General features: G+C 41.8%; 1 protein-coding gene and 4 non-coding genes across 5 annotated transcripts; all 5 read left to right on the top strand.

Moving 5' to 3' along the window:
* The first annotated feature begins 271 nt into the window (after positions 1 to 271).
* arid4a (AT rich interactive domain 4A (RBP1-like)) lies at positions 272 to 24,175 on the top strand. Its single transcript, XM_055057160.1, has 25 exons — positions 272 to 355; positions 1,273 to 1,323; positions 4,092 to 4,202; positions 6,380 to 6,445; positions 8,522 to 8,612; positions 10,382 to 10,461; positions 10,544 to 10,641; positions 12,262 to 12,394; positions 13,580 to 13,659; positions 13,844 to 13,920; positions 13,999 to 14,180; positions 15,115 to 15,187; positions 15,495 to 15,589; positions 15,783 to 15,880; positions 17,175 to 17,394; positions 17,484 to 17,695; positions 18,462 to 18,623; positions 18,837 to 18,918; positions 19,288 to 19,510; positions 19,585 to 19,647; positions 19,726 to 21,150; positions 21,228 to 21,332; positions 21,711 to 21,866; positions 22,069 to 22,215; positions 22,900 to 24,175. Exons 2-25 carry the CDS (start codon positions 1,318 to 1,320, stop codon positions 23,001 to 23,003), a joined length of 4,089 nt encoding a protein of 1,362 aa, XP_054913135.1. The 5' UTR covers positions 272 to 355; positions 1,273 to 1,317; the 3' UTR covers positions 23,004 to 24,175.
* Positions 5,139 to 5,224, top strand: LOC129377457 (small nucleolar RNA SNORD53/SNORD92). The gene has a single exon (XR_008607928.1). It is a non-coding gene; the product is annotated as a small nucleolar RNA SNORD53/SNORD92 (small nucleolar RNA).
* Positions 8,899 to 8,984, top strand: LOC129377459 (small nucleolar RNA SNORD53/SNORD92). Its single transcript, XR_008607930.1, has one exon. It is a non-coding gene; the product is annotated as a small nucleolar RNA SNORD53/SNORD92 (small nucleolar RNA).
* On the top strand, positions 11,128 to 11,211 carry LOC129377456 (small nucleolar RNA SNORD53/SNORD92). Its single transcript, XR_008607927.1, has one exon. It is a non-coding gene; the product is annotated as a small nucleolar RNA SNORD53/SNORD92 (small nucleolar RNA).
* On the top strand, positions 12,704 to 12,790 carry LOC129377458 (small nucleolar RNA SNORD53/SNORD92). Its single transcript, XR_008607929.1, has one exon. It is a non-coding gene; the product is annotated as a small nucleolar RNA SNORD53/SNORD92 (small nucleolar RNA).
* Positions 24,176 to 24,752: the final 577 nt, after the last annotated feature.

Raw genomic sequence — 24,752 nt, 5'->3', positions numbered from 1 at the left:
CGCCGCCAATAATAACCCGCAAGTGCTGGAATGAAAAGTATTTGACCAATTAGCGCTTTTCTATTCTGTATTATTTTGCGTTTTCATTTAACACCTCCTGTGATTGGACAGTCCTCCAGCAGTTGTCGTCATTTCCCTTGTGGCGCCGCGTTCGTATCCACCAATAGGGGTCGCGCATGCGGTGCGTCCTATGGAAATGGGAGAAATGTTTCACCAATTAGATCTCTCAATTGTGACTACTGCTGTCACTGTAGCCAATCATATCTCGGGAAACAGAGCTCGGGGCTCAACAGCTTGTTGTTCGTGTATCGCTTTTGCAGCCCGAGCTAGAGAGGAAGCAACGGCGTATGATAATGTAAGTAATAAACCTTTATGGTGTAAACCTGAATAACAGTTTACTTCGAACGCTAAATTAATTCATTGAAGGTCTTCGGAGGAGCGAGTTTATGTCAGTAGAGAGGTCGGCTGCGTGTTACAGAACGGGGCTGGCTGTGAAGTGAATGGCAGTGAAGCAATGTGAAGCTCCTGTGCCTTTGTGGAAGAGCCGCTTATTAAATAAATAACTTCCCAGCAGTTTTCGTTCTGGCCGTTGTCATAGCTCATCTGTTCACCGGTGTAAAACTTGGTGTGCGTTTAGAAACCAAACGGAGTCCCGTATGCTCTCGTGTCGGGGTTGCCCTTCTTCGGAGCCAGTTTAAATCGCCGTGATGACAAACTGGCTAGTTGAATCGCCTAATAGCCAGCTAGCTAAAATGTCGCTCAGCGCAGGCGGACGGGAGGGGGGCGAAGCCCGCTCGGCTCTCCTGCTGCTGGGACTTTGTTTGGGTTGGGACTCGGCTCTTTAGCGGGACTTTTCCACCCGGCAACAGTTCACCAAGCAGCTTTGATAGAGACGGAAATGGTAAAGACAGCCGAGCTAACTGACATGGCGAGCAGTGATGGCGACGTGACTCAGAGGCGCTGGGAGCGAAGCGGGAAGTGAAAAGCCTTCTCAATGGCCGCGCTGCAGTCACCCTGCGCCCTCACCGAGCCGTCCACGGAACCCAGCAGCCCTCGCAGATCGACTCTACACGATGGGTTGAAGTAAACGTTTCTGGATAAGTTTTGGGAAGTGATCCGGGTGAAGTGGGGGCGGGGGCAGTTTTGAGAAGGCAAAGAATGCCAGAGCTAACACAAGTGCGTGGCTAGTTGGTTAGCTTGAAATGTTCTTTCGGGACAGAGCATTGTCCATGGCAGCGCCAGCTTTAATCGTCTCGTTGTTCTGTCTTCCAGTGACCCGAAATCCTTCGAGCTGGAACCCCTGGACTAGCCGGAGAGATGAAGGTGAGTGCTCGCCCTGCGCCATGAACTCTTGTCAGTCTTAGCTCCATGTTGCCATTCCGATGAGAGATCCTGCTGGAACTAGCTACTGGCCTGCACACCGGTGTTTATCCAGCTCACACACTCCAGTCCTCGATCAGATTTTTAGTATTGACAGTCCCAGTGAAGGTCGTGTCTGTTTTCAACACCACATCCTTCAGATTTTCTTACCAACGTTCAGTGGTGAAAGTTATGGCTTATTTCCATATTTACAGGCGAGTCTCCTCTTTACTGCTGAATAAACCCAAAACAGAAAGATGGCTATGGATAAAAGTCTTTAATTCTGTTAGAAATTCTGTTGTTAGTGTAAGAATCCTCTAAGTCAGGTTTAACTAATTACAGACATGGTAATCTGACATCAGATCTAACCAGGGTTTACATTGCTAGGGGGCATATTAAGTAAAATTAAGACCAAATGTATACATTAAAACAAGGTCATTCTCCTGGCAAAGGAAGAAGTTACTACATTTGTAACTTCAGATTGCATGATTTCCAGTCGGACTTGCCCACATCTGCCTTATATCCCCACACCCAACTGACATGGTTTCACACATCTGAAACTTTCATAATGTCCATAACCCTAACCCTTTGGATGAAGCTTCTTCATCCAAAACGCAACAACTTTACCTGGACTGAACGCCAACTCTGCTGCAGTTGCTTCTTGCAGATGTTGTGAGAGAAAATAAGTCACATAGGTTTAAAAAAAAACATAAAGAAGCGATTAAAAGTATTTGAAAGGTATCCTTTTGCAGCAGGCCTGGCATATGGGCTAGTCAAATGAGTGCATTCTAACTCGGCACATTGCGTCAAAATGCGACAGAATCGTCTAGTGCCGATGCTTTTATTAGCAAGTAGTGTAATTCAGGTTTTCATATAAAAAAGTATAATTATGTTACAATAGTCAGACAAAACCCTTTTTCAGACTTTGCTAAACTTCCTCTTATCACTACAGAGAAACTTCTCCTGATACACGACACAAAAAGTTTTGCAGTCAGACTTTTTCCATCTGCCCCGCCCCCAGCGAGCCACACTTCTTCAGTTTTGTCACCTTTTTATTTTTTAATAATAGGCCATACATATTTTATTGATCTAACAAGTCTATGTTTCCTCTAACAATATGTCCCTCATATTTTATAAAGATTTTCACACAGATTACAAAATATGTTGCCAGCGCAGGATGAGTGTGTGCAATATTCATATCACAAAAGAATGTTTGGAGTGTAGTAAGTGATATGAACTTGCATTTTACTGTTAATGTAATATTTAGGCAGCAGTTTTACACTACATGCAAATGACATGGTTCAGTTTAAAACTAAAGGCCACAGAATGATGGAAGACAGAGGAGAGAGAGGAAAATAGTAATCTATCAGACCCATGATGTTACTGTCGCAAGCTTTTCAAATATTGCACAGCTCTGATTTTCTCCTTCTATGTCTGCGTCATGTGGCCTGGTCTTTACACTGTCAGAGATGAGGAAAGCTGAGCAAGGAGCAGCCATAACACTTTTCAATGAAGTAGCTAATGTTCAAAGCACAGCATTAAATTTGTAGAAAAAAATTAACATTTTTGTATGTTTTGTCGGCACACAGTAAGGTACTTTAAATGTTAAAAGCTGAATTTTCAGCTAATTATATCCATTTGGAGGGAACACATGCCAACGTTAGCTTAGGTCTTCAGTAACGCACTAAACACAAAGACTTTCTTAGCAGGAGCAAGTCTGGAGTTTATTAAAGTATCAGACTGACAACTCAGAAAAATTAATCATATACAGTAGTAAAAAAGGTAACAAAATATACTAATATCAACTATATGTTCTATTGAATCAACTGACCAAACATACACAATACTGCATCTAATCAGTCCTTTGCAATTGTGATTTTCACACATTGATATTGCAATGTCAATTGCGATTTGGTTCACTGTGCAACTCTACTTTTAACCAACAGAGCAATAGAAGGCAGTGAAAGTCCAAGCAAAAGTTAGGTCTCTCATCATAAGTAATTAAGCAATTGATTACATAATAAATTAAAAGAAACTGAATATTTTCTATTTTCATGTTTATCTTTTTACTTTTTTTCTACTAAAAACTAGACCATTAAAGTCTTCAGTCTGGTGCTTTGCTGTCAACTGGCTCTTTTTCTGAAGGACATTTTTATTTACAGAAACTTCATAATTCATTTTATTTGTTGTTTCCATTTATCTTGGCTATTTAAAATATCTCCCAGTTCCACTGTTAAATGTTCATTAGAATTTAAAATTTATCGATCTTTGAGAATGTGTTCTTGTATTATTGTGCCATTCCAATAATATTATTACAAAATTATTGTTTACTGTGGTAAGGTCTGGGACAATTTATGGTCCAGAAAAATTTTTTATGACAGGCCTAGCAACCGACCAGATATGTGTGGTATGCAGAATTTGCATACATGATGCTTGAAAATATAATCTTATCAAATATTGCAAACACACTGTCACACTGAATTGCAGTGAGGATGGTGATCTATGATGCAGCTTAGTTTATGTGAAATAGTTGCTTAAAAAACAATAATTAACTTAATTGTTGATGGATGAGGGTTAAAAGCAACAACATGACTTTGTATTTTAAAAGGTCGATGTCAATACAGCATCACTATTGATAGAAATTATTTGTAAAACCACTGAGTCGTCACCAGAACTGCTGCACTACATGCTTAAAACATTAGCGTGTATGCTAATTAGCCTGTGTGTTTCAGGCAGCAGACGAGCCTGCCTACCTGACAGTGGGGACAGATGTCAGTGCCAAGTACAGAGGAGCTTTCTGCGAAGCCAAAATCAAGACTGTTAAGCGCATGGTCAAGGTCAAGGTAAGAGCTGGAGCTGCAGAATCGCATCCCACCACAGCACCACCTGGCATCCACCTCCTCTAGAAGCATGGTGCTTCTAGAGTGCCATGCTCGGCTCTAAGCTGTGTGTGATCCATCACAGAACTCTGAACTCCACCCCAAACCTCCCTCATGTTTGGACTCACAAATTTATTCTTTTCTGTTTCTTTTCCCTCAAGATGTTTAGCAGTGAAATGCTCCCATATTTATGAAATATGTAGAAAAGTAAACCTCTTCCTTTATCATTCGGTGGTTTCTTAGTTTCATCTACAGATGTCAGTGGGAGCGTCCATATGAAGTCTGTTTCCTTCAATTTGATTTTTATTTTCTAATTATTGTTTCACTGAATTTACTCTTGAAAACTGTGGAAAGTGATTTCATAGTTTTCCAAATCTGCACATGTATGGAAACATTGCAATGTAGAATAGAAAACATTGCAATGTAGAATAGAAAACAGTTTCACAACTTTATATCTTATAACCTTTAGTAAAAATATAAACATGAATTGAAATACAAAGTTATTGAGCTTTGTCTTTGTTTCAGTGCCATAAACTGATTTTTTTTTTCTTGTCCGAACTAGTTGATCTTTTGTGTTTCTGAATTTCTAACAGATAAAACACATACTCACTGAAAAATGACAGTTTGCGTTTTTTGGTTTCAGATCAGATCCAAGCATTGGTGAAATAATACTTTTATTTTTATTCAGCTTAATTGTAAGTCAGCTTTGGTTAATAAAACCAAAACCGGCAAATGTTTTCCAATCAATTGAAAATGATGGAAAAAATCTAAAACATGTAGAATAGTTTAACAGAAATATCTTAGAATTGATTGCTCTTAATTTTTGAGTGTAAATTTTGTACAAGTCCTTATTTAGTCACTAACAGAACAGCTGCAGAACATCTGGATCTGGCTGTGTGTGAGGAGTGATGATGCTGAGAAATGGTTTCGCTTTTTGAGCTGATGACATCATGTGATGTCACATTTTCTCTTGGCTGTCTGACCAATCCACTGCCATATACAGAGAAGAAACACAACACACAATGTATTCTTTGATTAGAATCACCAATCAGATACACTAGTGGAGCAGCAACTCTAGGGATACACTAGTGGAGCAGCAACAAAGTGAAAATGTTAAACCATAAATTCAGTCTGTATTGTAATAAAAGAATGAGTGAGTGTTTTTTTTCTGTCAGCAGTTCAAAACATAAAATGATCAGCCTGTGATATAGCAAACTAGTTCTAAACCATCAGACTGTGATAGATTGGTTTGTCTCAAATGTTTACCTTCTCATAGCTCTGTAGTTACAGTCCAGCTACAGCTGCTGGCTTTAAAACCAGTTCTTAGATGGTTCAGTTGGTTGAATTCTCCCATATTAGAAAGCCACCATAGAGCGACTCACCTGAAAGATACACAGACAAGGATTTGTTTCCGAATGCTTTGAAACGAATATTATCGACATGCTAATCATTTTGAAGTACTACTTGTATTTCTAACTGTTTGTAGTCCATTTGGTCAGTGTTTAGACAGGAAGGATGGAAAAACCCTTTAGTTAATATTTAATTCATGCTCATTTACACGTTGAAAAACAGTTCAGACAAATGAATACTGCAGGGGAACAAATAGACCATTTCTAGTATTTTTAGTATCCCTCTAATGAGTTTGAACTGTTTCCTGTTTTCTAACTTCATATTTTAGGGGATGTGGCCGATGTGTTTGGGATTAGACATGCAGTAAAAATAATTCATTTGAACGTCTCTCCTCAAAGTGGATGTCACAGAAACTTTCTGTATTCAGACTATTCCAATTTTGTCCAAAATTCTTAATGAAGCTGGTTCTGAGTTGGACTCCGGCTCTAAACCTGTATGAAAACAGACATCCTGGACTCAGGGACGACATTTAGACTGAAAGCAGGCAGAGGCTCACTTGTCTTGATTTCTTTGTCATAGAAGATGTTAATCATCTGCAAGGAAAAGTTAAACAATCTCACATGTTTCTTCACTGAAATGAAATGATAAAAGAAACACATGAATTATTCTCAACTTTTCATTTTTCAGTTCAAAAATGTTCTCGGTGAACTTTGATCACTTCCTATTTCCTGTCCCAGTGAAGGAGAGAGGAAGATGTTGACCTCCTGTTTTCTGTTCATCTCTGTCCCCAGGTGACTCTGAAAGGTGAAAGCACGTCCCAGGTAGTGCAGGACGACCAGGTCAAAGGTCCTCTGAGGGTAAGCCTCTTTAATGCATCAGACGGAGAGGTTTTATTTCCTGTCTGCATCAGTCTTTCACGCAGAAACTATTTAAAGAATCAAAGCCGCATACATCACATGAACATTATTTTCTGATCATGCAAAGATAAAAATGGCCGCGTTGATTTCCCTCAGCCTCACAAAAATATTCCTACCATGTGAGCCTTTGTAATGCTCACATGGTAGAAAAGTATTCCTACCATGAAAGGTAGGATATTGAAGAAAACTTCAATGTTTTCTGGTATCATGTGATAGTGGTGAGTTTTTATGGTATTGTTTTTTTTATTATTATTATAAGAATTTTGATTTATCATCCTGATAAATTTGAGTTCTTGATGGTAAATAAGAAACTAAACTGACAGTATCATTGGAAATATAATTTTTACTATTTTCTTCACGTTCTATGAGAGCATCAACAAATATCAGTAAATTTAGAAATATAATGTGTCACTGTGTGCAGTTTAGTGATATAAATTTGACTAATTTGAGTTATTCCTTTAAGTAGCTTCCTGAAGAATCTTATTGTAAATGAAAATATTTTTCACAATTAGTATTTGTTTGTGTGACTGTAATTGTTGTCATGCAGTCACAGGCATACAGTTACTTAAAAAGTTTGTGATAAATAGTTTTTCATCATCATTTTTTATTGTTCTCAGGATACTACCACAAAATATTCTGATAAGAAGTTAAGCCCATATCGCCCACCACTTTGTGGCAGACCGGGGGTCGTGGCTCTTTAGCGCTGCCCTCGTGGCTCCCTAAAGCTTTTTCAAAAATGTTTGAAAATGGAAAAAGATGTGGGGGTGTTAAATATATTTTTTGGTTTTATTATGGTTTCTGTAGGAGGACAAACATGACACAAACATTATCAACGTTTTCCAATGCTATAAAAATGCGTAGAATAAGTATAAAATTTCAACATTTCTGTCAACAAAGATTTGCGTCAAAGCCTGTGACATGTTTCTTTCAGCTGGGTGGGGTGTGATGCAGGTGGCTATTGTAAACAAACCGACGGGTGTGTAGTGGACCACGGAGAGCAAAGGGGAAGAGGGAAAAATAACCGAGAAGAGATTCTACAATTCTTGGACCGAATCATTTGCATTCATTGCCAATGCGGAAGGATTACCTGAACATTTGTCAAATAAACTGCTTTCAGGACTATGGAGCGCACCTTACTATAAGCTGCACCTACAAATAAAAAAAGAAAATGGAAACGTACATATATAAACCGCACCGGGCTATAAGCTGCATGGTTCAAACCATGGGGGAAAAGTAGCAGCTTGTAGTCCGAAAAATACGGTAATGTGGAAAAACATTTCCAGGGAAGGCATACTGCATTAGCTTCCGCATCAAGATTAAGGTTGCATTTTACATGCTCGAGGCTGAGAAGCTGTCCAGTGATGTCTGTAAGCAGAAGTCATATTGAAGACATAAGAACACAATCCTGTCTTAGGCCCATATATTTAGTATCAAAGTGGTTGTTTTTATAAATTGATAAGTGGTTTTTGTCAGTGTATATCTAGAATGTCACTTTGTGATATTATTGTGTTTTGGTGCTCAGATCCGAGGATGGCTGTGTGTCAAAAGAGAAGAGGATGCTGCTATGTTTTACCATTGGACTGACTTGCTTGGCATTTGCACAGAAATCAAGATTAAACTGTATTAACTTAATTTAGTTACCTTTCCAAAAGGCTGCTGTTTTATTTGTATAACTGCAGGTTGCGTTTTAGTGCACTTCGTTTGTTTTTTTGTTTTTCTTTTCTGTGACTCCAGACAGATTTGTTTTTTTTTTTTTTTTTTTTTGTTTGGTTTTTTTTGGTCCATTTTGGGTTGCCGGCCCCTGTAATACACTAACAGATAAATGTAAAGAAGAAACATGATGCACGGTTTTATACATGAAAATCTGAAAAGTGTGGAGCAATTACTTTTTTCCTCTTCATCATTATACACAAGTCTGTTGGTCTTCCATATAAAATCCCAATAAACAAAACTTTGAGCCTTCTGGATGAGTTTGCTGTTCAGGTTAAATAAAATGATCTGCTGTGTGTCCTTCAGGTGGGCTCCACTGTGGAGGTGAAGACCAGTGAGGGTCTGAACAGTGAGGCCACCATCAGTAAGCTGACAGATGCCAGCCTCTACACTGTTGGTGAGTGTTGACAAGTTATCTACAGAGGACTGCTGTCAGCATGCTGGTCTGAGGGGTGGACAGATGAGCTGCTTCCATTCACAGTTTATTCCAACAAATCTCTGCTAATACACATAAAAACATAGTAAGAGGGGTGACTGTTAACCGTCCACCTGCACATTGAAAGCATCAACCGATCCCCCAAAATTGAGGAAAAGTGAGGCGGTTAATCGGTGGTTCCCTAGCAACGGGACATTATTTTCTGACTAACAGAACAGCTGCAGAGCATTTGGATCTGGCTGTGTGTGAGGAGTGATGATGCTGAGAAATGGTTTCGCTTTTTGAGCTGATGACATCATGTGATGTCACGTTTTCTCTTGGCTGTCTGACCAATCTGCTGCCAGATGCAATGTTGGAACACAACACACAATATTTTCTTTGAACCAATTCACCAATCAGATGTCTAAAACTGTAGCTCTAGGGAAAAACTACTGTAGCAGCAACAAAGTAAAAAATGTTAGACCTTAAATGGACATATTGTGATAAATTCAGATTTCTTCCATTTAGTTATTTTTTTGTTTGTTTTGTTTCTAATCAGCAGGCACTGCCCCTCACCTCGCAACCCCAGCAAAGCCCAGTCCGTTACCTCACAAACCCAGTAAAACACAGCCCATTCCCTAGCAACCTAAGCAGAACACGAGCATGTTTGGTCAGCTGGTTTTATGGCTGTATGCATTTCTTATTGTGGATGACGTAAAACCCAGAAACCACTTGCTGAATTCTTGATGGTTGTGCAGGAGGCTTCACTTCTGCTTTTTAAAGATATACGACCATATAATTGCACGTCTGTTTGCAGCCATTTATGTGTGAGCATTGACATTGATATGTGGGCGTGGCCAGCACCAGCTTATTGGATTTAAGGTTTCTGAAAGGAGCTCAAAATAGTCGGGACTAAGAAGACGTAAATCTCATTACCTAAAATTGATTTTGTGCAAAAAATGTGATTCTCTAATTTTGTACACCTCATAAAGCCACCCTTGCCTAGTCAACAGTCACCTGTGAATCAAGTTTGTGTTGCAGTAAAAGAACAATCATTTTCCTCTAAAGTGGTTTTCTTAGGGCCTTAGCTCTAGCTAAAAATCATCTGCTCTTTGCTAGATTGTAAAATGGTCCAAGTCTAACCTGAACTGGACAGACACCACAGAATCCACAACCGGACTGCTCATTAAACACAGATGAAGCCGACATGGAAGAGCTGTGTTTGGAAAAAGACCCACCCTCAGCAGCAATCAGTCTCAGTAGCATTCTGTCCAATTGAGTCTCGGTCTGCTCTCCAGCGCTGCTTTATGTTTCTGAGGTTTGCAGACATCTTTTCATCTGCACAGCTTTGTTAAGAGCTTGATGTACCTGTCTGCCTGGACTTCAGAACCAGCACGTGTCATTAGTCATAGTATTTATAGCTCACCCAGAAGAACCGCCCTTCTATTAGAAGTAAACAGTCTTCACTGCAGGCGCTGAGGGTAATGATGCACAGGTTTACTGACTGTCTGATCAGAGATGGAGAAGAGGCACAGCAGTGGAAAAACTACTTCTCCCTAAAATGTCAATATAGTTTTGTATCTTTTTTTTCCTTAGTCATAAATGATCCCCTGTGAAAAAAACGTAGATTCCTCCTCACTATGGGGATCTGAAGTTCCCATGGAGCAGATCCCTGGTCCTGGCCATTACTCGAGATCTCATACTTTAGTAGAGGGCTTCTGATGACGTGTTGACTGCTCTGTCTCTTTCAGTCTTTGATGACGGCGATGAGAAAACTCTGCGTCGATCATCCCTGTGTCTGAAGGGAGAGAGGCATTTTGCAGAGAGCGAGGTGAGTTTTCTGATGGATGACTGTCACTTCCTAAAAGAAAAAGTTCAGAACGATTGAAATGTTCTAAATTTCTCCCACGCAGACGTTGGACCAGCTGCCGCTGACTAACCCAGAGCATTTCGGCACCCCAGTCATTGGGAAAAAGTCGAACAGAGGCGGAAGACGTTCGTCCCAGGCTGTGTGAGTTTTTGCTCTTGGTTTGCTTTAAGCAGCGGGACACAAGCAGGGCGAAGTGACGACAGCCACAGCAAGATCAGAGACATGTTTGTGGCTGCTGTTCAGCTTTCCAAGTTTCTCTTGAGAAGGGTCAGCAGAAAGAGATCTGAGCTGTTTGTCAACACACATTTGTAATTTTTAACTCAACAAAAGCACAAAGAGACAGTCAGCTGTTTGATATTGAGGTTTGTTGCCGATTTGTAAAGCACTTACTTTTCATAAAAAACGGCTGCAGCGGATGTTGTGGTGGCGCAGGGGCAAAGCACGACCCACGCATTGAGGCCTTAGTCCTTGTGGCAGTGGTCGCAGGTTCAATTCTTGGCCTGATGACATCTCCCACATGTCTTTCTCCTTTCTCATTACTCTGTTTCCTGTCGAACTACTTTCAAATAAAGGCCAAAAGTAAAAAGAAAACGACTGCAGCTGCTCAAACTGTGACTGGACCTGGGAAAGGAGTGATGACATTTGAGAAATGGTTTCGCTTTATATGCTGATGTCATGTGATGTCACAATTTCTCTTGGCTGTCTGACCAATCTGCTGCCAGTTACAGTGATTATAATATTGAAAATGGCCACTTTAAGAATCTGCTTTATACGGCTGAGCACTTCATTTTTGTTTTAATAAAGCACCAAATCTGGGAAACATCTTCTCACTGCTGGGTTCCAACAGAAGAGGACAAAATAAAATTGGGCTGCAGCTTGTTTGATTGACTAAAACCACTGCAGTCTATCAGTTTCATTCAGTTCAGAATAAATGTGAGTTACCAATTGTTTCCAGAGACCTGCTGGTTAACTGCAGGTTTTAGATGTGAAAAGGTTCAATATTACATTTGACAGATAACCAACTCCAAATTCAGTCTTTTTTCTAATGTCATGCTAAAAATGTGTGTTCATAATTTGTGAGCCATAATCATTAAAATGACAAGAAATAAAATTTGAAGTATTTTAAAGCTGTGAATTTTTATAATCCGAGTTTCACATTTTGAAATGAGTGACAAAAAAAAAAAAAAAAAGATCTTTTCCTGTGATTTTATTTGTTTCTGAGATGGCCATGTAGTTCAGCACTCATACAATAGAAGTTCCTTTCAGGACTTGAAATTTCAAATTACTTTATTGATTCCAGAGAGAAATTAAATATCAGAAATGAAATGAAGAAAGTTTTCAGATTGTTTAATTGCTGTGTTAGTTTAATTTCTCATTTGATGCTCACCATAAAGACTAAGAAAACTATACCTGTAGTACCTGGGGCTTCTCAATAAATTTTAATACAGAAAAGCTTCAGTATTCTTCTACAGTATTATCTCTTGGTGATTGCCTTTTTACTGAAGTGTTTATTATTTTTTATTTAAATAAATGTCACTGTGGTTCTGAAAATAAAGAATAATTTTCTGTCTCTTCAACAGCTTTTCCTTTTTGATTTATTATCAAAAAATAAATCAAATAAATCAAAAAGCTGATGTATAAAAAAAACATCAGCTTTTAAAGGGTGATGTTCTGTTATCACATGCAACATTTGCACATTTATTCTTTGGTTCACTTCCTGTCTGCTAACCCTAAGGTTCAACTTCCTCTTATATATTTCAGAGCCGATGAGGAGAATGAGACTTCATCGAGCGAAGAAGAGGAGGACGACAAGAAGAGGCTGACTGATGGACTGCTGGGTCAGATCTGCAGCATAGAGAACACAGAGGAGTCCACTGACTGGTTCATGGCTCTGGTAAGTACATGAAAATAGTTTTCTGATTTCTGATGTCATCTGTGTAACAGCGTGTTAAATATTTGGAATACAGGCTTCTTTAGAAGGTGATTGGTCCTCGCAACATCTTCAACAATGTGTTGCTGTGTCTTACTGCAAAGGATCAGGAGAATGAGATGTCCTGATCCTTTAGATTGAGCTGTTTGTCAGTCCACAAAGAAAGACAGTCAGCTGTTAAATATTAAGGTTTCTTGCTAATTTGTAAAAGCACTCATTGCTTTTCATGTTGGAAAACAAGTACAGGTGCTGACACTGTGACTGGATTTGGGGAAGGAGTGATGATACTTGAGAAATGGTTTCGCTTTATGTGCTGATGATGTCATGTGATGTCACAATTTCTCTTGGCTGTCTGACCAATCTGCTGCCAGTTACAGTGATGATATTAAAAATGGCCACTTTGAGAAAATTCTTCATAGTGTTACATTTTTGTTTTAATAAAGCGCCAAATCTGGGTGAACATCTTCTCATAGCTGGGTTCCAACAGAAGAGGACAAAATAAAATCGGGCTGCAGCTTGTTTGATTGACTAAAACCACTGCAGTCTATCAGTTAAGTGAAGAGCAGCTTCACATAACTAGTTTAGTTTTTGTTCTAGTTCTGGTTCTTGCTAGGGATGCACAATCCACTTTCTTCTGATACCGATGTGAGGAGAAAAATAATGCAGAACTGACTATTCTTTTTTTAAACACAGACACAAATAGCAGGTTTATTTGCTAACTGCACCAGTACAGCACACTAAAATACACCAATACGAGCTTAGTCAAACATGTATAAACAACTAACATAAATACTACAGATACTGAAACTCACTAACCAAAGTAGTCAACTTGTAGTTTTAAACATGTAAAAATAAACTCCAACAAACCTTCTTTCAAATGGTTCAGAAAGTGTATTTAGAAATTATTACTGAACATAAAATAAATAATAAAGCACGACGCAACTCAGATCACAAAGGATAGAATTAGTCTGAGTCGATCTGCCCTCATTGATTCAGCACATTGTCACAATACCCGATTCATAATTCTTGTTTTTTTTTCCAACATCAGAACATAATACAGATATTATCAGATCAGTGGATCTCTAATTCCTGCTCCATGTGTAAAATCTGCAGCTGACTAGCAGAGGTTACGCTGTGTTGCTTCTGCAGGTGGTGTCTCCCAGCTGCAGTGATGAGCTTCTGGTGAAGAAGGATCAGTGTCTGGTTAGGTCCTTCTGTGATGGAAAATTGTGAGTTTACTTTTTTATCTTTGTATACAGAAATCTGCCCCTCGTCATTTAAGCAGTCATGCTGATTCATTTATTTATTTTCTTCAAATGTGTTATTAAAGCCACAAAAAAGTCAATGTACTATAATGTGATGCATCAGCATGACTTGGATTGCACATTTCTCTCTTCTGTCTCAATGATGCAGCTACACTGTGGGGAGGAGACACGCTCACCTGGTCAACGCCATCAGCGTTACCAAGCCAGATTTTTCCAACAGGAGAGGTGAGACGCCCTTTCTTCCTGCTGTTCGCACTTTTTACACATCTAGCTCACGCTTTTCTTTGTCTCCATGCCCCACAGGTATTGAAGGAGCCCAGATGTTTCTGAGAAGCAGAGAGGTTCCAGAAGCGTGGAAGATGGACATGAGTCAGATTCTAGATTCTTCCTCCAGTGAAGATGACAAAGATGAGAAGGAGAGTGAGGCAGAGGAGGAGGAAGAACAGAATGAGGATGAAAAGAGAAAGAAACACATAAAGGAAGAGGCAAGTGTATTTAAAAAAACAACAACATTTTTTACATAATTCTTTGGAGACAAATAAGCAACAGAGCATGGTTCTGCTGTAATCCTGTGGAGAAGACAGAACATAATGAATGTCATCAGTATGTAAAAGAATGAGGTTGTGAGGATCTGGAGAGCTTTTCACTTTAAGTCCATTATAAGATGCTTCACAGTAGAAATGAGTTTTTTCTAGGCCTTCATTAAAGACTAAACCAGCTGGTAGTGACTTGCAGTAGAAGTTACTTTCCTTCCTCTCTATGGATTGCTTTGCAGCTTTCTTTTCTCATGTTTTCAATACGTCTAGAGGTTTGCAATGTGGACTTGTAATTCTATCAGTAGATGTAGGCTGCTTTTGGAAACCAGTTACATAAAAAAATTGAGAAAATATTAAAAGTAATAACCCTGACAATAATTTTTGTTTCAGAGGCTTTTCAGACATCATTACTGACAATTTATTGTTGTCATAATAAATCCAGATTCTCATTGTGAAAATAATTTTTCACAATGAATTACATCTTCCATACATTTTTGGCTGATGAATCTTTTTTTTTTTTTTTTTTTTTTTTTTTTTTTTTTTTTTTTTTTTTGACCTGGTGCTTCCCATTTAGGCAGATACCAATTTTGTTCTTTTTTTGTCTCAAAAGTTGCTAAAAATAGCAACAAAGTTGCTAAGCTGGCAACAGTGGTGGTCAGCCTCAGTCAGTCTCTCTCATAGCAGAGCTCTCTCTCTCTCTGACTCAGGGCTTTGTGTCAGAAGATAAGGTTAGTTTCTCCAAAGATTAAGGAAATCGAGGCACCTATAAAAGTTATTATGGGAGTATTTAGTTATTGGTCATAGTTATATCCCAGCTAGTGGTTAACAAACAAGTGAAAGTCTGTCTAATGAGCTGCCTCTCTCTCATCCTCTTTGTGTCTAGCCGGAGGAGGAGGCAGACCCTGAGGAGAAGGAGAATTTCCTCCAGCAGCTCTACAAATTTATGGAGGACAGAGGTAAGACTTGAACATCTGTGGTTTTATTTAAGAAAAGACATAAAAGCTCCTAAATAAGTGAAGAAAACCGTAATAATGTCATGCATTAGTGGCTTCTCTGGCATTTTAACTGAAGGTCAGTAGGAATGAACTCTTATATTTTTCTGTGGTGTCCTTGTGATAAACATGGTTTGATTGAAACATGCATTTCGACTCTTAATCATTGATGTGATTCACATCTTATTGACACTTCCAGCCTGACTTGATTTTAACTAGAATGTTTCCTGATGAATGAAAGGAGTGATGTCTGATCCATGTTCTCTGTCAGGCACTCCCATCAACAAGCCCCCAGTGTTGGGCTACAAAGACCTGAACCTCTTCAAGCTCTTCAGGCTGGTCTACCACTTAGGAGGCTGTCGCAAGGTGAGGAGGTCACTGTAGAGCTACAGACTGAATATAGTGCCGGGCCTTGTGAGTGATGATCCTGAGAGAAGTTTCGCATGTTGGACTGAAGTCCTGATGATCCTCTTGGCTGTCTGACAAAACCTGTCAGTATTATCCAGATACAGGAGTCACACAACAGCTGGCTGACACTCTGCTTTTCTGTCTGTTTCAGATCGAGTCTGGCACAGTGTGGAAGCAGGTCTACATGGATCTGGGGATCCCTGTTCTCAACTCAGCTGCATCCTACAATGTCAAGACAGCCTACAAAAAGTAAGAAGTGCCATGATCAAGCTGCAGCTGAGAATTAGAGCAAGTGCAGCTTTACAGATAAAGGAGAAAATAAATTTTCTACCAGCTTGGCCCAACAAATGCGTCTCTGATTATGACAAAGATCCCATCGCTATAAAAAGCTGTGCAAAGTGACAGCTCATCAGTTACTGTTACTGAAGATGAATATTTTATTATTTTTTAATTTGGTGTTAACATTGATATAATTCCAGATTTTTGTGTAATTTTTGTCCAGGGTGATTTAGAAAATGAGCCTTTATTGGTTCAGGTTAATTTTCTAAGCTACTGCAGGTAATTGTTAGGAATGGAAGGATATGCTGCTGTTATGGAAGAATTTAATTTAGCAAAATAATTTTATTTGATTACTAAAATAATTGTTTACCACAGCCTTGTTCATGTGCACAAACTTTGTGCAAGTTGAATGTTTAAGCGAACTCCATAAAGCTAAGATTCGTAGGGTTTGCTTGACATGAAGTGAAGAAACTCAGGGTCAACAAACATGAAGTTATTCTATTCAGGTTTTACTTTAAGTACGCCTGTTGGAATAAGTAATCCATCAATTAATCACATGATGAATTAGAATGAGCTAAATAAATTCCATTATTTTTTTATTTCTGCTTTCAGTGTTTTTTTAGTATTATTTCTGTTTTATTTATTGATTTTACCTGTTTTTGTTTTGGATATTTTAAATGTCTTTCAGAGGGAATTACTTTGCCGTTATCAATATATACATTGAAAATTGACTTGAAACAACAAAAGTATTGTTTCTGGTATAATTTATCATCCAGTAAAATTATTTATTATGCCTGGCCTGATTGTGATCACTAATTACGCTGTTGGTGTCAGTAACATGGTAAACTTGTGTCCTGCTAACAGATATACCGGAACTTGTGGTAAAGTTCAGAGCCTCCCTGCTGATACTGGCAAAAATAATCTTTCCAATTATGGCAAATAAATTTTTTTGTACTTTATGAATCCATTGACAGTTGAGATGTTTTATGATGTTTTAGAAAATGTTTCCAGGAAAAGTTTTGAGTTGAGTAATGTAGTGATTCTAAAATAAATAAATACACTATGTTTTTTGGAACTCTTAATCTCTCATAGGAAATATCCAGGAGCTCTTTAACTTTGGACATTGTCTTTAAGGATTTAATAGCTTCTCTGTCTTTGGCGCTGAATGTTTCCAGGCTTCATAAGTTTGGATGTGTTGTACTTATTGTGAAGAGATGGCAGGCTGCAGGCTGGATGAGCATTTAACTGTGATGTGTGCTGTCAGGTATCTGTCTGGGTTTGAGGAGTACTGCTGCTCTGCCGGTATCACCTTCAGAACCATCCACCACAACAACCCCCCGCCCAATCACAAGAAAGCTAAAGTTGAGCTTAAGGAGGTCTTCACAACAGCCATCAAGTCAGAGTCTGCTGATGACAAGAGGGAGGAGGCCGACTCAGAGAGCGAGAGCGAAAAGGAGGTGAAGGAGAGACATTCGTCACCCAGGGTGAGAACTTCTTCTCTTTTTACATCAGCTTAGTTTGAAAAACAAATCACCTGAATCTGAAAGCAGACATCTGATTGGTCTGACTGTAGGGGAGGAGAAGAGGTGTGGGCAGTCGGGGCAAACTGCCCCCCAAATCAGAGAACCCTGGGCGGGGAGGGGCAGAGAACATTGAGGAGCAGCAGAGAGAGGTGAGGAGGCGCAGCAACAGACGACTGGACGACTCCGAGAAAGGCTCCGACGAGGAGGAAGAGGACGACGATGACGAGGAGGAAGACGGGGAGGAGGAGAGAAGACGACATGGGTAAGATTTCTTTTCTTGTTTTAATTATTTAATTTTACTCATGACAACATTCAATTTAACCCTGTAAGTCACAACAATGTCATCTGAAGACACTTTGCCAGACAGACAGCCCAGAAATAATAAGAATAATATAATCAAGTCAATCAGGTAAATGATACGAAGAAAGGTTGGTGGCATCAACTGCCACCAACCAATCAGATGGTTGGTGGCATCAACCAATCAGATGGTTGGTGGCATCAACCAATCAGTCGTTTGACAGTATTTAAAACAACAAACAATTGACTAATATGAAACGCTTAAGTTTTTCGGCCATATCATCCAGCCCCAAAATAATTGTTTTAAGTCAATACAGAGCACAACAAGAGACCTTTCTTTCATCACTATCTACAACAACAATTCCTTGAAGACTTTAAATTAATGACTTACAACATTTAATGTCCCTTTTACTTCAATAAAGCATTTTTGAATTGAATTAAATTGAAAATAGGAAACCATTGTGTTTCCTTGTGGAGATTACAAGAACATATTTGTAATCTCCATTTCCAAAACAGACACCAGGGAATATTTATTTAAATGAGTTTCCTTGTAGGTGTGCTCAGCATGAGCAGATTGATCAGAAACAAAATCCAGATTTTTACTCTAGAATAGTGTGGATTATTCAAAGTGTGAGTTAGCTTGGAGAAATTAGACACACTGTTTATGAATATGATTAAGATAACAATGCTAAATGTGATAGAATGTGCTATTTGTTTGTCTTTTCGTTTAGAAGTGAAGATGAAGAGGATGGAGACTCCTTAGCAGGAACCAAGGTCAGGGTGAAGTACGGCAGAGGAAAAACCCAGAAGATCTATGAGGCTCACATCAAGAAGACAGACATAGACAATGGAGAGCAGTTCTACCTGGTTCACTACTACGGCTGGAACGTTAGGTGAGTGTCACTATCTGCTCTGTCAGCCTCTGAGTACAGGTCCACTTCTGCTTTTAGAAGTGTGTAATATTAGTGGCAGGTGGGCAGTGATTGGTGACAGCAGACACAAAACTGATTAAAAACACTGAGTGTGTGTGTGTGTGTGTGTGTGTGTGTGTGTGTGTGTGTGTGTGTGTGTGTGTGTGTGTGTGTGTGTGTGTGTGTGATGCACAGGTATGATGAATGGGTGAAGGCTGACCGCATCATCTGGCCTGCAGAGAAAGGAACCAAGAAGAGACAGAGAAAAAAAGTCAAGGTAGGACTAGAGATACACCTCTATGCTCACTGAATGCTTTACTGCCACCTTGTGGTTCAGCACATTATTAGTAGGTCACACTCATAACTGCTTAACAATGAAAAAACAATAAAGTGACTTGAATGTTGCGTTGAAATAATCCCAGATGCCTGTAAAATACATGGTACTTCCCATTTAAGCAAAAGGTTTTGGGTTCAAATCCCAGCTTGAGGTCTCTTCATGGTGAGACTTTGAGCTCACCCATCAGCTCAACATAAGTTACCCTTGGCAGTGAGTGTGTGTGTAGTTGGTGTAGTTTCCCTGATTTTGCTCTCAGGGTGTAAACTCTGTGTCTGTATGAACGCTCTTCCTCAAATTTTCTTCTGACAGAACAAAGACAAGGAAGACCCAGAGAAGGGAGAAAAGGATGACGAGAAGCCAGCTTCCATAACGCCTCTGAAGCCAACAGGCTTGAAGCGTGGCCGCCCTCAGACCAGGCCCACTCCCAGCGGCCCCGCAGGACGCAGTGTGTCCAAAACCCCCAGCAGCGAGGGCCAGCCCAATGGGAAGAGCGCTCGGCCCGACGCCACGCCCAGCCTGGCCAATGGGAACGGTAGGAGGCCGGGATCATCCTGAACTCTGAAGCTCTGCTAGGTTGTATGCTGAATGGTGTTGTTCTTTGTGCAGACACGCCTCGCAGGAGAACCAGGAGGACCTCTGGTCTGTACGAGTCCGACCCGCCGTCTAATGGTAAGAAGACCGCCGCTCTTCATTTCCTGCTGCACAGTCGGCCCACTCTGCTAAAACCACTGCTGTCTGACCCCACAGAGGATTCTGGGAACTCTTCTGATGATAGCGACGCAGACAACACCGTCGAGAAAACTGACAAAGCGTCACCGTGGCGAGGGAGGTCAGAACCTCCAGCCTTTGAGCCAGATGAGGAACCAGCCCTGCCTGAGGAAGAGGAGGAGGAGGAGGAGGAGGAGGAAGAGGAAGAGGCGAGGGAGCAGTCTGTGGCTGAGGCTGCTTCTGCTGACGGCAACATGGCTTCCTCAGGAGCTGGTGCTGTGCTGACGGATGTCCCCAACTCCCCGTCTCCCAGCATGCCTAAGGAGAAAGCAGACGAGCCTCTGAACCAATCAGAGAAGCAGCAGGGGGCGGAGCCTGCAAAGGAGCCCCAGGAGTCTGCGGTTCACTTGGAGAAGGAGATGAAGCAGTGTGCCGGGACCAGAACGTTACCTGGACAGGAGGTGGTTCTGGACACGCCCCTTAGCAGGACGTCACCTCCTCTGCCGTCCCCCCCCTCCACAGCAGAGGATGAGAGCCGCATCACACCCCTGCTGACCCCCAGGGGCAAAGGTCGCAGGGTTAACCTCAGGGACTCTGAGACTCCTCCCACAATCCCTCACTGCAATGCTGGCCCCACACCGGTCCCCTCACCCCTGCAGGCCACGTTGCTGTCCACTCTGAAGAGACAGGAGGAGCCCATGGTGGTCCTACACTGCCTGCCCTCCCAGCACCTCCCACCCAAACCCCCGTCTTTCAACTCCGACACAGACTCTGCCACCGAGGAGGAGGAGGAGGCGGAGCCTAAAGAGAGGGGCAGCACGCAGCTGAAGCGCAAGGCAGCCGACCAGAGAACAGCAGAGAAGAAGCTCTGCACCGGCGGCAGGCAGGACCACCCGCCTGCCCCTCCTGCTGCCCAGCAGCCAGAGCGGGCACCAGAGGATGCCCCCCGATCCCCTGCAGAGGACAAGCTGAGCTCTGTGGCCAAGGAGAAGCTGATGTTTCATCAGGACACAGAGATGCATGATGGGACAGCCGTCCCTGCCACGGAGCCCCCAGGCACCCCCACAGTTCCCCCCCCAGTCGAAGAGCTGGAGCCTCAGATTGGCCCTGAAGCTCTAGTGTGCCATGAGGTGGACCTGGACGACCCAGACGAGAAGGACAAGCTCCCCCTCTCTTCAGAGCCCCTCCTCATGATGCGGGAGCATAAACAAACTCCTTCCACTCTGCCCCTCGCCATCCACCCGCCCCACACTGCCCCGCCTCAGGTCAGGCCCTTCTTGATGACTGCCACTCCCCCCGGCTGTCCAGAGGAGCTCCACCCTGCGAAGGACCAGACTGAGACTGAGACTGAGGAGGAGCGGGGGCCCGTCCGGGGTGAGCAGGGGGGCGACTCCAGCCCTGGCTTCGAGGGCAGCACCTCCTCCTCCTCCTCCCTGCTGTTCATGCAGGAACCCAAGGACAGAGGTAAGTCCACAACACTGCAGCTCCTCTGAGTCCTCAGTAAAGCCTCTATGTTTCATTTGTGACCCTTGACCCCTCAGGTCAGAAGAGGGTGAATGAAGTAAATTCCAGCCCAACTGCCAAGAAACACAAACGGAACCAGAAACGAACTCTGACCCCAGCCAAGGCCGACAAGAACGGAGCAGGTAGCGTGATGTCATGATGTCACCTGCTGGCTCCTCCTCCATTCATTTCCTTTGTGATGAGGCAACAACCAGCAAAATGTGTGATTGTGAAATTTGAGCTCATGAACATAGACATGAATATGATGCCTAGCAACACAACACACAGTTGAAAAATGTTTAACTTTAGTTCATCAAGAACAGAAGAAAACTGTTGCTCATCACTGTGTGTGTGTGTGTGTGTGTGAGAGAGAGTGAGAGACTGACAGCAGTTGCCAGCATCTATTCAGCTTGATTGAACTAGAAATCAACCAGTTCAGTTCTTCTGACTCTTGGCGTGTCTTTGCTTCTCTTCGTCTCTCATGTTGGGAGCTAATGTCCCCTCCTCCCTCCTGTCCCCAGGACACAGCAGTGACAGTGAGGACCAGTCTCGTCTCTCGTCCTTATCCAAATCTCAGAAATCTCGTTGTCCTGGTCTGTCGTCTCCATCTGCTCACAGTAAAGACAAACACAGCTCCCCCTCCCCCCAGCGCTCCTACAAGTGGACCCTGCAACTTGGTAAATGCACACAAACACACACACACACACACACACACACACACACACTTTCATTAAAGTTAGCTTTGGTTGGACACATCCTTCACACAGCAATCAGGTCTTGTTGATGGCCTGATGAACAGTCAGTATCTCCTCAGCCTGAGTTCTATGAACTTGATGACAAAAATCATCAAGTTGCTGATTTTTGTCTCCTGTTCCTCAGACGAGCTGGACAGCATGTCGAGCACAGAGAGGATCTCCTTCCTGCAGGAGAAGCTGCAGGAGATCAGGAAGTACTACATGAGCCTCAAGTCTGAGGTGGCCTCCATCGACAGACGCAGGAAGAGACTAAAAAAGAAGGAGAGAGAAGGTGGGAGCAGCACAGCAGAATCCTGAAGGAGATGGCAGTGTTTCTGTCCTGATCAGGATGTTATCAGTTCCCACTGGGGACGCAAACTGTTAACTGTTGACTAATGGTTCATTAAATCAGATTAAATAATAATAGATCAACCATAAGCACCTGCTTAGAGGCGCTACAACAGGAAGCTGAACAGGAAACACAGCATGTCTCTTAATGCTATTGCTACACTGAGCTGACCACACAGCCGCATCACTTCCTGTCCATTTCTATGACGGAGTGGACTATAGCCTGCACTCCATCTACAGCCGTCTCTGTCCAGGGGGGTTAAGGCTTTTACATACTTAATTATTTTAGTCTATTGAGCTTTTAAAAAGCCTTTTCGGTTTCTGTTCTGTTATATTTTATAAATATGTCAGAAAACCAGAAGTTTCTGTTTGTTCAGTCACTATTTCATTCAGCTCACACAAAATGTTCAAATGTAATGTTTCTTTTAAAACTAAGCATATTATGAAAACTTTACGCCTTTGATCTACTTGAAACAAGAGAAAACTCCAGTTTTGAAGAAAATGGCCGCCTATCAATTAACCCCTAGTGGATCGATGAGATCGATCGACTTTATACAAAGTAATTAATCAATAACTGGTGTTCCTGGTTCAGTAAACGGAGACTGACTGTGCTGTCTTTGGTCCTCAGTGTCCCACACGACGGCGTCCACCTCCTCAGGGTCCTCAGACACAGGCATGAGTCCGTCCTCGGCCTCGCCCGCTCAGAACACTGTGGCGGTGGAGTGCAGGTGATGACACGCCCACTCCCACCCCCTGACCCTTCACCCCACAAACTTTCCCCACTTAAGTCAGCTGTGAGGACACTGCAGCGAGAGGACGGCATGTCGCTGTGACGCGGGACTCCGCCCTTCTTCCCATCTGTGGAGGAGGGGCTGCACAAGGAGGCCCCGCCCACTTCACCTGACGGCTGATGTTGTTTGAGGAGCCGACCTTTTGTTGCACTGGTGCAGAACTCTTCCTGTCTCCCTCCCCCCTGCAGGTGCCAGTACTTATCCTGGTTCCAGAACCATCTCTCCTGTCCTCTTTGTTTTCAGGGTCAGCGGTCAGTAAAGAACCGACGGCTGGCCGCCATTTTTAACCCTAACTGAGAAATGTAGATGAGGAAGAAGACGGGCTTCCAGTTTCAGTTTTATCTTCTATCCAATCAAAGTTTTTATTTTAATAAGACGGTGAGAGAAAAAATATTTGAATTTTTAGTTCTTATGTAAATTAAATGTAATATTCTGAAGCTCTTTTTTGTATTTATTGGCTTTGTGGACAGAATTTCTTATATTCAGGTTGTTTTTTTTTCCCTCTTTTTATTTAGATACATTTCTTACGAAGTTATAATTTAAGTTGAAACTCTTATGCATTTCTTTTAAAAAGCCTTTTATGCATTTCTGAGGTACAATTAGATTTCTTGAAATGAAATTTCATAATTGACCCAACAGGAGTTCACAAAATTTCAAACGGTGTAAATGAAATGTGACCCTCAGCACCCAGAATGCATAAAATGAGACGTCAGGAATCTTCCTGATTCTGGACCCCAGCTCGGCACTGACCCGCTCCTCTCCTGTTCGGTTCTGCATCAGGCTCAGACAGACGGCTGCTAGCAGCTCCTCAGCAATTGCTTATTTTGTACATAAAATGTTCAAGAAAAGAATAAAACCACACCCGTATTTGAGAACTACATTTTACACACCCCAAAAGAATAATTTCTAATATTTTCTAAGAGACTGTTTGTACTGTAGTTATTGTTTACTCCTTGGTTGTCTTTTTGTTTTTGGTTCTTATGTGTTTTGCTGGCGGAGATTTGAGAGCAAAAATGTAAATACAGAAACGCACACAAGCCATGCTACAAGTGTGTGTGTGTGTGTGTGTGCAACAAGCAGCGCTCTCTGTTTCTAATAAAGTTTTTAACCAGGTCTCTCGCTGCTGCATCCTCTTATTTTCCAGATACTTAGTGTGAAAACGGCGTCATGGTGGCCATGTTTCCACTGCCTGCCAGCCCTTCTCTGCTTCCCTCAGATCTGTCACTGCTTTCTCCTGTTCACTCTGATTCCCTCACAAACTGCTCTGTGTGACGTAGTCATAGATCCAGACGCCTCCACCGTGTCTGACGAAGCTGATCAGACTGAATGCTGTGAAATGATCCTCACTGAGCTGCTGCCTTGTTCCGATGGTTCTGGGTTTGTTGAAGGTGTATGATGGCATCTTCAACTCCATCTCCATGGTGATAAGCAAACTGCAGGTGGTCCATTCCAGGACCTTCAGGGAAACATGAAGGTCCTGGAGTCATTAATAACTGATGACCTAAGTTTTATTTGGTACTGGAACCAGCCAAGATGTCTGGTCGCAGCACCTCAGGTACCTGGAACCTACTCTTGGGCTCCTAATTGAGTTGAAGACAAACGTTTAGAAGCAGAAGAAACCATGGAAACTAGAACATCTGAGTTTGACAGGAAGGTGGGACGTTTGGCTGTGGACAGGTGAGGATGATGA

The sequence above is a fragment of the Poeciliopsis prolifica genome, unplaced genomic scaffold (assembly GCF_027474105.1).
Source record: "Poeciliopsis prolifica strain line A6 unplaced genomic scaffold, Auburn_PproV2 SCAFFOLD047, whole genome shotgun sequence".
Lineage (NCBI taxonomy): Eukaryota > Metazoa > Chordata > Actinopteri > Cyprinodontiformes > Poeciliidae > Poeciliopsis > Poeciliopsis prolifica.
Note: the sequence above shows the minus strand (reverse complement) of the source record. Positions and strands in the feature narration are given on the sequence as shown.